This window comes from Stegostoma tigrinum, chromosome 8 (assembly GCF_030684315.1).
Source record: "Stegostoma tigrinum isolate sSteTig4 chromosome 8, sSteTig4.hap1, whole genome shotgun sequence".
NCBI classification, from domain to species: Eukaryota; Metazoa; Chordata; class Chondrichthyes; order Orectolobiformes; family Stegostomatidae; genus Stegostoma; species Stegostoma tigrinum.
This window is the reverse complement of record NC_081361.1, coordinates 61,029,076-61,042,261: the sequence shown is the minus strand read 5'-3', so window position 1 is coordinate 61,042,261 and position 13,186 is coordinate 61,029,076. Positions and strand designations below refer to the sequence as shown.

At 41.8% G+C, this 13,186-nt stretch overlaps 1 protein-coding gene across 4 annotated transcripts in view; it reads left to right on the top strand.

Moving 5' to 3' along the window:
• Positions 1–13,186, top strand: part of spata6 (spermatogenesis associated 6) — a 115,278-nt gene that overhangs the window by 51,606 nt on the left and 50,486 nt on the right. For all 4 annotated transcript variants that reach the window (XM_059647927.1, XM_059647926.1, XM_059647925.1 and 1 more), the window contains one exon: positions 8,657–8,935. In XM_059647927.1, the coding sequence (XP_059503910.1) occupies positions 8,657–8,935 (279 nt within the window). The remainder of the gene's footprint in view (positions 1–8,656; positions 8,936–13,186) is intronic.

Here is a 13,186-nt window from a genome sequence, read left to right as displayed (position 1 = left end):
GTCAGGGTTGGGAGGGGGGTGTGTGGTGGGAGGGGAGATTTTGAAACTGGTGAAATCCACATTGATGCCAACTTTAGGTATATTTAAGTCATCATTGGACAAGCATATGGACGTACATGGAATAGTGTAGGTTAGATGGGCTTGAGATCGGTATGACAGGTCAGCACAACATCAAGGGCCGAAGGGCCTGTACTGTGCTGTAATGTTCTATGATACCATTGGGCCACAGGGTTCCCAAGCAGAATAGGAGTTGCTGTTCCTACAACCTTTGGTGGCATCATTTTGGCACTGCAGGAGACCCAGGATAGACATGTCATCTAAGGAATGGGAGGGGAAGTTGAAATGGTTCATGACTGGGAGATGCAGTTGTTTATTGCGAACCAAGCATAGGTGTTCTGCAAAGCAGTCCAAGCCTCCACTTTGTTTCCCCAATGTAGAGGAAGCCACACCAGGTACAGTGGATGCAGTAAACCAAACAGAGGCTTGGAGACTGCATTACAGAACACCTACGCTAGGTTTGCAATAAACAACTGCACTTCCCAGTCGCAAAACATTTCAACTATCCCTCACACAACATGTCTATCCTGGGCCACCTGCAGCACCATGATGATGGTACCTGCAGGTTGCAGGAACAGCAACTCATTCCACTTGGGAACCCTGCAGCCCAATGGTATCGATGTGGATTTCACCAGCTTCAATCTCCCCTCCCTGCATTTCAAAACCAGCCCAGCTCAGCCCCACCTCCCTAACTTGTTCTTCCTCTCACCTATCCCCTCCTCCCACCTCAAGCCACACCTCCATTTCCTGCCTACTAACTTCATCCCACCCCCTTGACCAGTCAGTCCTCTCTGGACTGACCTATCCCCTCCCTACCTCACCACCCATACTCCTCTCTCCACTTATCTCCTCCCCCTCTATTTCAGAATCCTCTCCCCCATCCCCCTTTTCTAAAGGAGGGTCTAGGCCTGAAAGGTCTGCTTTTGAGCTCCTAGGCCTGCTGTGTTCATCCAGCCCCACATTTTGTTATCCAGCAAAATTCAGAAATAGTTTTTAGTGACCACACACAAGTGGTTAGTTGTTGGATATTTGAAATAAGTTTTAAAAACATTGTTTCTGTCTCTGCCATTCTTTATAAAGCCAAAATTTCACTACTACTCTATTTTGCTTTTTGTACCTGATTTGAGGGAGTTCAATACTATACTTGACTCTTTCTAGGTCCAAAATGGTTCAACTAATTGGTTAGTTGGTCTTCCCTGTTCACACTTCCCAGATACTCTCTGGATTGTATTTCTTTGATAGTAGGCTGACAAGAACTTCCAGTCCAAAACCTCAATTCGCTTGCAAGTTAGTTATGTGAATAATTAAAAAAGGTTATTCCCCACTAACTCCAAAAGCTGGCCATATGGTTTTGTGGACTGTGCAAAAGTTGAAATCTCAATGAAGTGTATGTTCCTTTCTACGTGAAGGATTTTAGCAGTTGGGATCCAGTGCTTGCTCTGTGCAAGGAGGATGTGCACCAATCAGCAATTGGGAATGGGTTGTACAAGAAATAAATTTGTGCATAAGCAACGGTCTATGTTAGGTGGATGAAATGACTACACAAAGGTCAATATCCCATCCCTAAGTTGCCCTTTATTTACTTGAGTACAATACACTGCCTGTGACCAGCCAACTCAGTCAGTCCCCTGAACGGAGGTGATTCTAATCTCCTGGTTAGATTTTTTTTCCCCCCCCAGATATATGCTATTAAACTGTAAAAAAAATGTGAAACAAATCAAGGTAACAATCAAAGCAAACAACAATTTACACAGTTAAAACTAAAAGCACTGCAGACAATGTAAATCAGAAGTTGCTGGAAAAGCTCAGCAGGATCTGTGAAGAAAAAGTCAGAATTAACATTAGTTTTGAGAACAGTCACCAGACTCAAAGCATTAACTCAGATTTTTAATCCGTTAACAATTTACAAGGAATTGAAGATTGTAACTGAACCCCAAACCCCACCGTAACTCACCATACAAAGTAAAACTTTGTATAAGAGTGAAGTACAAACAAAGCAATACATGCAACACTGACCCTCCTGTCAATTGGCCCTCCCTTACACGACTTCTGACCACTTCTAGGTGAGTCTACCCCCACGCACCCTCTGGTTCTCAGCCCAACCCGACACCTTCTACCTCCTAGCCCGCCCCTACTTGCCTTCTGGCCACCTATAGGAAAGTCCATCCCTACGCCTCCCCAGGATGACAGTTTTCAGGGCAACCTACTCACCATCTGAGTCAGGGTAATTTCTTTCTGAACTACCTACTCACTTTCCAGCTTTCAGTAAGTGAGATTAGACCCAGAGATACACAAACCAGAGTATATGCAAAACAATCCAAACAAAAAAGCCTGGTGTCCATGCCAGAAGCCAGCAAAAACACACCCTACAGCATACATACAAATACTCAGTCCATCCTTGAGGCCTGCTTGCAGAAGCACAACAGGCTCCTGGAGGCCAGGCCTACGCTGGAGGATACAGACCATCCAGTGAGGGCCTGTCCAACCCACAGAAGCCTAGCCCACTCACGGAAACAGTTCACTCGCAAAAGGCACAGCTGACAGAGGTTCAGTCCAGACACAAAGTTGAAAAAAGTACAAATTTTAAAACTGTGGTGCAAGAAGCAAGCCTTGCTAACAAGTCATCTTTCCTTTGGTCCCAAAAAATATGCACTGATTCTAATCAGCCAAAAGAAAGGAGTTCCCCCACTGAGAAATACAATCTAGCAGTAACACTGGCCATCGCCCAGCCAGCCTGGAAATTGGTCCTCAAAAAAGTGAGAACAAATCCACAGTACCACTGGCTGTAGTCAAGCCAGTTTGGGAATCAGTTGCCTGGATGGAGGAGAATCTACTGCCCTGGTTATATACATATCTTTAAGTCTGATCTCCTGGCCTTTCCACCCCCACAAAACCATCACCTGGGTATACTCTTTGAATAAATTGTACAAAGATGTAAAACAAAAATCAAGACAGTCAACAAAGCAAACAATAATTTACAGGGAAATAGGGACATAAAAACAAACCCCTACTCCCACTGTATAGTTTACAAATCAGTCAACAATTTAGAGGGGAAAGGGGACAATAACCTAACCCCAAGTCCTACTAACTCATCATAAAGAAAAGCTGTAGACAAAAAAAACACTTTAGATAAATCAATACAAACAATAAAGAGGCAATACATGCAACATTGACCCCTCTGTTTGTTTGTTCCCCCCCCCCCCCAAGCAAACCAACAAATTGGCTCACCCTTACTCACCTTCCGACCACCTCTAGGTCAGCCTGCCCCAATGCACCATCCAGCTCTCGGCCCACTACTATACACCTTCCAGCTACTTTTAGGCCAGCCGATCCCTGGGACAACAGATTTCAGGATGACTAGTGCACCTGGTGTGACCTACCCACCATCCAACTCTTGGGGTAACAGCTTTTGGGGCACCCTACAAACCTTCCAGCTCTCAGGGTGACCATCCAGATTTGGAAACAAGCTACTCCCCTTCCAGCTCTCGGTAAGGCCTGCTAGACCCAGGGACACATAACACAGTACATATGAAACAATCCACACAAAGGATGCTCAAGTCCACATCCACACACAAAGGCCCAAGTCCACACTTGAAGGCAGCAAACATGCACATCATAGCATACATACAAGTACTCAGTCCAACCTTGAGGCCTGCTCCACTTGGAGAAACATAGCAGGATCCTGGAGGCCAGGCCTACATTCAAGGATATGGCCCACCCATGGAAGGCCTGGCCACCACAGAAGCCTAGCCCACTCACAGAAATGGCCCGCTTGCAAAGGCACAGCTGACTCATGGAGGCTCAGTCCAGACACAAACATGTGAAAACACATGCAAAAAGTAAAGTGCAAATACTTAAAACTGTGGTGCAAGGAGCAAGCCTTGCTACCAAGTTTTTGCTTCAGTTCCAAAAAAAAAATAACACACTGACTGTAAAAAGCAGTTCCCTACTGAGAATTAAAATACAGCAGTAACACCAGCTGTGACCCAGCCAGCTTGGAAATCCATTCTCAAAAAAGTGAAAAAAATCCACTCCTGCCTGTAGCTAGCCAGCCAAGAGTCAGCATTCAACTGAGGCGATTCCAATCTCCTGGTTATATTTTTTAGTTTGATCTCCTTTTTTTTCCCCCACAAAACCATCTCCTGGTTAAATTGGCCAGCCAGAGCTTTGCTGATTGGCCCAAGTTAACAACACCAATTAAGCATCCTGCTAGTCAACAAGATCCAGTGAATTTCAGTCACTACAGTGGACAAGTTTGCAGCTGTGCATCAATCTTAAAGAGGCCAAAACAATGTAACTGACAACAGAAACAGATGTTAGAGAGAACATTGATGAGGTTCAGTTATAATTCTTGTTAGACCACTTGTCTTCCGAATTGTTTGGAGAGCCAATCTGGATGAGTTATCTATTGTTGACACAGAAGTGATCATTGTTTTATGATACTGTGCTCTCTGGGAAACTTAACAGAAGATTCCTGAAATCATTGTACAATGCTTCTTTTTGTCAGAAAGTTCAACCTTGTGACAAGTTAATCCTTCGACTGTTTAGTAGTGGCCAGTTATGTGATTAATAAGATAGAAAGTGGATGATTGTGTGAGAATATCACCATGGCAGCGTGGGCACCATAAATCACACTTTAAAAACCACCAAAATATGGGATAATTCAGCCAATGAAGTTCATTTGAAAAGATAGACAAATATTTTATGTCTGGCTTTGCTGCAGAAAAAAACAGAAATTGTGGTAAATCTCAAATTTCCTGGAAGTGAAATCCATAACATATATAATAATATTTTTAAAAAGCAAGAGAATTCATACAAATTAATCTAAATCAGTCATCAGGAAAACATTGGGGTCAATTTTTAAGGAAGTAGGAAGGATGAGTGCTGAAAAGATAAGCACTGCTTTTTCCAGATGACCAGCACAGGAGACTGTAGCACCAGACTAACAGTCTGGTTTGAGATAGCAGCCAGGATCAGTGCAGTGTCTGGCCCGAAACATCAGCTTTTGTGCTCCTGAGATGCTGCTTGGCCTGCTGTGTTCGTCCAGCTTCACACTTTGTTATCTTGGATTCTCCAGCATCTGCAGTTCCCATTATCTCTGATCACAATTTTAACCTCACTGTGAAGCCTCTTCCAGGATGCTTAACCTTGAGAAGTTGCCCTCCGGACCAACCTCAGGGAATCTCTCTCCCACTGCAACTCTCTTGTCATCTTTTCGGCCTTGAAACTGCTCGAGCATGTCCTGAAGAAAACCAGGTACCACATCCACGTCACCTTCCTCAGCACCTGCTGACAGAACCAGATCATCCCCAATGGACTACAGTCCACATTCAAGCCTTCCCAATTTGGCCCCAACCGTGACCGCCTCTATATCCAGAACATTGAGACCTTTCAGAAACGTTTCTTCCTGCGAGTCCTGAAACAGACACTCGCAGCAATGCGCCGGCATCTCTGAACTACTGAACCATCATGCTGCCCTGGGACCTGGGCATCCTACATGTCAGAGGAACAATACCTTGTTTTCTGCTTACTTTACAGCATCTAGTACTCATTAGAGTTCCACAACTTCAAAGTATGATCTCCATCCTCCATTTTTCTTACATTTCCTCATCACCATGTCTTGTTTGTGTTTTGTTGACTTTTCTCTCAGTAGAGCAGACCCATTTCCCCCTTTTCTCACCTTCATTTGTACCCATTTTAAATCTCTAAATTTTCCTTTACAGTGACTGACACTGCCTTTTTCTTTTGCTCTGGGAACTTTCACAATCTGTTTCGTGCACTACCCAAAACATTAATTAAATTTCTCTCTAAAGTTTTGAGAAGATTTGTAGCTCAGGGCATGGATGAAGTTGTAAACTTGCTCACCGAGCCGGTGTATTTGATTGCAGATGTTTCATCACCCTGCTCGGTAACATTGTCAGTGCTCCTCCAGTGAAGCATTGGTCTTCTGTCCTGCTTGTTATTTATATGCCTCAGTTTGCTGAGGTGGTTGGTATTATTTCTGGTTCTGTTTTTCAGTGGTTTGTATATTGGGTCCGGTTCAGTGTGTTTGTTGATGGAGTTCCAGTTGGAATGCCAGCCTTCCAGGAATTCCCTGGCATGTCTCTGTTTGGCTTGCGCTAACATAGATGTGTTGTCTCAGTCAAATGTATGTCCTTTTTCTGTATGAATTGAATTAGTGAGAATTGGTTGAGTCTCTTGATGGCTAGTTTTGTTCGTACCTGAGCGACGTGTGTTATGGGAAGAAATGGGACTGAATCTCAAAGTCTTGGCAAAGTCTGACATCTCAATGTCAGAAACAATTTGCTGCAAATTTAACTATGCCCTGGGCATCAAGATGAGAGTCCTGTTATGGAGCAGCAAGTTACTTATAAAGTGGGACTCTTGCATGTTAGCAATCTCATTAATTGCACCTTTCACCTCATTAATATGTAGACCTACCACCATCTGTAAGCAGACCAGGTGCTGAGGATTCTCATCAGGGAAGTCAGGGCAACTTCAGCTTACCGGTAGCTGTGAAGAGCTTCCATGTTGCTCAGAATGCAACAGCAACTCTGGATATGATCCGCGGTCACTTGCTGCAAACAGTGCTCATGCACAGATATTGAAATCCGATATAACCATTCAGGATCTTCATCACACCTCTCCAATCTACTTGCAAGATTGTTAGGAAGTACGGAACTTTGCTGGCGGTTGCGTTACTCACTGGCATTGAAAGGATATGGCCATGTCAAGCACCTAACTCATGGAATGTACTGGGCTGCATCTCTTGGCTGCTCGCTTAAGCAATACGTGATGCTGTACACTGGCTCCGTATGTACTGGTACAATGTGATGGAGCTATGCCAAATGGCCAAGTGACCTGGGGGCTGCAGGAGTGGAAGGCGGTCACCTTCTAGTGGCTATGAAGGGAACAGTACTTTGAATCTCAATGCAAATAACTCTGTCCAGAGAGTGACAGGTGTGATCTCTAAGTCGTGTGCTGGTCCAGATGAGATGCACTGAAGGATTTTGAAAGAAGTGAGGGTAGAAATTACAGGGGCACTAGCCATGACCTTTCAGTCTTCCTTGGAGTCAGTGGAGATGCCAGAAGACTGGAGAATGGTAAACATTATTAGATAACAAGGTACAGAGCTGGATGAACACAGCAGGTCAAGCAGCATCAGAGGAGCAGGAAGGCTGACGTTTCGGGCCTAGACCCTTTTTCAGAAATGGGGAAGGGGAAGGGGGATCTGAAATAAATAGGGAGAGACGGGGAGGCAGATAGAAGATGGATAGAGGAGAAGATAGGTGGAGAGGAGACAGACTGGTCAAAGAGGCGGGGATGGAGCCAGTAAAGGTGAGTGTAGGTGGGGAGGTAGGGAGGAGATAGGTCAGTCCAGGAAGGATGGACATGTTAAGGGTGGGGGTGGATGAGGTTAGTTAGGTAGGAGATGGGGGTGGGGCTTGAGGTGAGAGGAGGGGATGGTTGGGAGGAAGGACAGATTAGGGAGGCGGGGACGAGCTGGACTGGTTTTGGGATGCGGTAGAGGGAGGGGAGATTTTGAAGCTTGTAAAGTCCAATAAAAACCAAAACAGAATTCCCCCTTGTCCTCACGTATCACCCCACCAACCTCCAGATCCAACACAGCATCCTCCGACACTTCCGCCATCTGCAATCCAACCCCACCAATGTCCTCATTTTTCAAGGACCGCAACATCCCCCCTTCAGTGGTTGAGACTGCCCTTGACCATGTCTCCTCCACTTCACCTCCCGCAATAAAAACCAGTTCCTTTGATATTTTCCATTTGGTTTTTTAACTTGTACTCTACCTTTCTTTACAGTGTACAGAGGGGAAACATGCATGATTGAAGAAGCCAAAACATTTTGATTTGATTTGATTTGATTTGACTTAAAATTATCACATAAAACTCAGTACAGTGAAAAGTTTTGTTTTGCGCACAGTATAGGCAGATAATACCACACAAGTGCATTAGCGTACTTAATGAACACACCACAGGAAGATGATTCTCTTTTTCTTGATTTTTTCTATTGCTAATTGCACTTCATCTCTTTTAATCTCGGGCAAGAGAAAGTGAAATTATCCACATTTTGAAAAAGTGAAACTTCTTGTTTGTGTTAGTATGTATTAAATAGAAGTCACTTAGGTAGAGTGTTAAACAAAACATGAGTGAGTGTGAGCATTGATTGCACAATAACTTGTATCCTGTTCGGTGAGATATTATTTTTGTTAAAATGGACTTCCATTAAGTTTCTAAAATATGAAATGCAGAATTTTTTTTTTACTTTTCTGTCACTGTAATGCTATGATCAAATTATGCAGTGATTCTTTTCAAATGCGGTTAACAATTTTTAGTCGTTTGCTTAGCCTAAAGGAAGAAAGCCATTGCTATCTAAAATCAGATTTTGCTTGCTTCTGCAGTTTGACTTAACTTTCACGCGAATGTTCTAAAATATCCCTTACTTATCAAAGATGATTACTTGTTATAAGGAATGTTATGAGGTTTATTATACGCAAAAGGTAATTTGTAAAGTTCTTTTCAATTGATTTATTGATATCATTGTGCAAAAAACATGTTTTTATTACTCCTTTGTCTAGGAGGATAGTGTGATGTTGGAACTACAGTCCACCCCATTGAGGAAACCAATGACTCAATCATCAAAGAGAAAACCTTCCCCTTGCCCGAGGGAGCTCAGCAATGACAACAGCTATAAGCAGCCTACAATAGCATCTCAGACGAGGTCTCTATCACCATATACCAAAAGACGGATGGCAGCACTCTCAGAAGATGCCAATCAGAGACTCGCGCACCTGAACTTGGGTCCTTATCAATTTAAAAAGGAAACAGATATCAAACCTCCATTTGTAATTAGACATGTACGTGTTCAGAGGGTGTTCATTTCTGTGAACAGTAAGTCTGGTAAGAGGTCATCGGCCTGTAATGTTAAAACTATCTGGTAATGAAGTTTGGGAATGAAGTTTAATTCATTTGTCTTCTGAGAATTTTAACTCCTGTGTATTCTGCACTAACACATAATGTGAGCCTAAATCCCATTCTTCCCACACCACCAGCTTTTCCTCAATCCATTCTTCTCCTTCTGATCTCTTGCTTTCAGATGTCCAAAAATTACTACCTGTCCAGTCAACATTATGCAAGCAGTAAGAAAGTGAGAGCAGTAATATAGCACCAATGAAGGGATCCTGTCACTAAACTGGCATCAATTTACAGCCACCAGCTTAGACACTGGTACCAAGGAAGGTAGAGGACAGTTGAAGTCAGCATGTGAGTTCAAGTGGACTGCACCCAGGTCAGAATAGGTTCAGACAGACAGTGAGGTTACAAAGAAGCCAGCTGCAGAGAACTCAGAAAAGGACCTCAGTGAGACAGCATACAAAAGAATATTAATGGACATTAAGAATGTGGGTGTATAGGCTAGCCTACCAAATATCCTCTCTGTCAAAGAAAATGGAGAATTATTACTACATCTTGACAGAAGGCATGGCATCGAGCTTCTACCTTCCACATCCTCTACCTCAGTTTCCCTATTGCGCTAAAGACCCAATATGGTAATGGTAATGTATAATAGTATGGTTCTGAAATAGTTACTGTTGACATTACATTGGTCTACACACATTCTGGTGACATTTCATAAACAATGTGTGTAAACACAGTGAGTTCTACACTAACATTCTTAGGGAGCAGATGTATTCTGTCCAATTTACGCCCAGCTGTCCTAGTAATTATGTATGACCAGCTTTGTAATTGTATTTATCGTGATTAAGAAGCAAATTAACTTGTCAACTCAGAACAGTGCCTGTTATGCAAAGACCCCGTGGCTGTATATCTTCTGCCAATGATCATTACACAGACTTGAATCAAAGTATAGGCAAAGGAAGATTGGTTATAGTGAAATGCACCAAACAATCCTAAATCTAAACCACATTCTGGCAGTGATTGCAGATTCCACAAGGTGTTGTTAGTAGCAATCAGGGTCATACCATATGGTGAGCAGCTGCACAGATTTGAATTTCATGCAGAGTGCCCCATCCACTTCCCCAACGCAAGCAAAAGAAAATTTTGAATGCAAGTGTTTTACCACTTCAACAGCTTTACTGTTTATGAGTATACTAAGTCAGAAGTTGAGACAGGATTCCTGTTAGAGAGAAGCTGCAGCAGCAGTGGAAAAGCAAAAGAGCAAGCTCACCATTCCCAAGGAAAGTTTTCATCAAGATGTTGCTAACAGATTGAGGATAAAGAGTGTGAGCTAGAAATGTGAGAAAGTTAGCTGTACTTCAAAAAAGACAGCGACTTTGGTGAAAGAGGCTCTGTAGGCAGCAAAAGAAGGCGCCAGGAGCATTTATTTAAGCTGGAAAAGAGCAAATTTTTAAATATCTAGTCAAAGAGTTGAGCAGAAGAAAATAAGTCAAGAAACTAAAAACTTCAGAAGACCACAAGCAATTAAACTATGATTTTGAAAGGAAGTCTTATAAAAATCCACAGCTGGATAACTATTTAAAAATCTGTGAAGAAGGAAGTGCTTGGTGCTTTAGACGGTAAACAGTGGGAAAACTCTGAAAAGGATGCAGAAACCAGTAAGTAGTGCAAAAATAAATCAGTATAGAATAACCGGTTAATAAAATTAAAAGCTTTATTTATATACAGTGCAGAGTTTTGAAAAAGATTTGCGATTAAAAAAGTCTGCATTGGGTCTCACAAACTATACAGCATATGAATTTAAAATAACATCGGGAAATGAAAATACAAACTTAAGGAGCAAGTAGCATACTATCAGTAATTGTGATAATGCACATTTAAGAAGCTTCACAGCAGGAAGAATTAAGGAAAACATTGTCAAGAAATGATAAAAAGATATAGTCCTTTAATAAAAAATCACCGTTCGAGAAAGGCTTTAGAGAAGATCAAAAGATAAGATTGGATATCTTGGAGGAAATAACTCTTAAGATACACTATAAAATAGTTTACAGAATTACCTCAAAATCAAACACTAAATTCACAAGACACAGTTACAGAGCTCGTAAAAGAAGAAAGTTACACAAGCAAAGAGCTTATTATGGTCGAGCCATCTCTTTTGAAAAAAGGCCTGAAGTGTTCATAGGAGGATTTTGTGATCGTAACAATATTGGGTTCACAGAAGCTGTTTATGTCAAAGGACATTCTGTTAAATGTAAACTTGATACAAGTGCCAAGGTCAGTATCCTATTCAGACTGGTTACCTTGACTGAACAGCCTGCAGAGATGGAATGATCTTCATAAGTAGAATAACTGCCAAGATCATAAATCTGGTGCAGGCTGCACTGCAAAATGATGCATAAGACAGTCGAAAATGCTTGCAAAGTTTACAACATGGATGATTGTATACTAATATTCTTAGGAGGTATAGAAAGGTTCCATTATTTCCAAGAGAACTGATCCAGAAGCAAACTGTTGTTGACCAATCAGTCAAAAAGTAACTGATAAGTATCATGGCAGATCCCAAAAAAGAAGAAAGAATCCATTGAGATTACCTATAATGGTGCAAAATAAATGTTTCACATGGCTGAGAAGAAATAGCCAGCAAATCAACAAAGCTTCAATGATTTTCAATGCAGAACAGAACTGTTCTATCATTCACCAATATTGCATTGAAGGATACCAGAGGAAGAGTCCAGTGAGTTGGCTGAGGATAACTATTTTTATCTCTGACTATATTTCACAGTCTGAGATAACATACTAGTGTATGTCAGAAGACTAGTTATTCTAGCTTTCCTTTGAGACTATGTGTTGGAAAGGATATACTGGAGAAACTAGTGTATAGCCAATATTCAGTCAACGGTGTGGTGACCAAAAATATCAGAGATTGTATCTCATAATTCATTATGAAATGTCTAATTACACAGGATTTTCTACTCTAGAAATCACTCCTGTCATTGAAGACAGATCAAAAAATAAAATCAGCAAAGTTTGTGGTTGAAGCTAAGGGAAGGGTGAGCAGCACAGCCCATTTGATCTCATGCAGGGAATCTTCACTAATGTTTAGCCAGTGGAGCAGTGGATGATTATGTCAAAGTTAGTGTTATTGTGCAATAATTCATCTTGCTAACCAAGACAGTCCTCTCCTGTGAAGTTTAATGGTGGTGTATTCTTTACTACTGATTTGCAGATAGGCCTGAGAAAAAGTATAAGCAGTATAGACTGTCAGATATAACAAAGTGTGGAGCTGGATGAACACAGCAGGCCAAGCATCATCTTAGGAGCACAAAAGCTGACGTTTTGGGCCTAGACCCTTCGTTCATCCAGCTCCACTCTTTTTTATCTCAGATTCTCCAGAATCTGCAGTTCTCATTATCTCTAGACTGTCAGATATGCTAGATACTATGAGGCACAACCCCAATAACATTTACCGCTTTGTATGGACTGCTCATCAACTCTGTTGTACTCCCTAGCTGGATACAACTTTTTTTGACAGATCTCAAAACTAACATTTCCAAAAGCAATTGTCAATATTTTCAGACACCTTTGCAATCAGAGGAGATCATAAAAATTACCTTACGTGAAATTTACATGTCTTGCCCTTTAGGAAAGGGCTAGCACAGGATGTTTTCTATATCTTGATGTCTTTTGTTTGCAGGTTGATGTACACATTTATTCATTAATTGGAAAGACCAGTATGGTTGAAATTGGATATGCTAGCACTGCATGATACAGTTGGATAAGGTATTGCTGCATTACAGGCTCCCTGCACATGCTGGGGATTCGACATGGAGTAGATTTGGAGAAGTCTCACTGGAAAAGGTGCTTTCCAGCTAAACAGTGCTGGCCCTCTATAAGCCTACTTCCAGTCATGCTGTAGAAATGAATTTTACATCTGTTATATTTCCAATGAGATGTGAGTGCTCATTTTCCTGCTTAGTTTGATTTAAATGGTCTCATAGTGCTGTTTGAAGAAATATTCATCGTGTCGTGACTAATAATCCACCTTCAGGCACCAGTCAGCCGATTTATAGGTTATGTATTTCTGTACTGTACTGTGTTTTACTGCATAAAAAACTTCACTACACATCATTGTTCATAGTTTGAGATGACCTTATGGTATGATAAATTGGGAGATTAGATGTGATGTCTTCAAA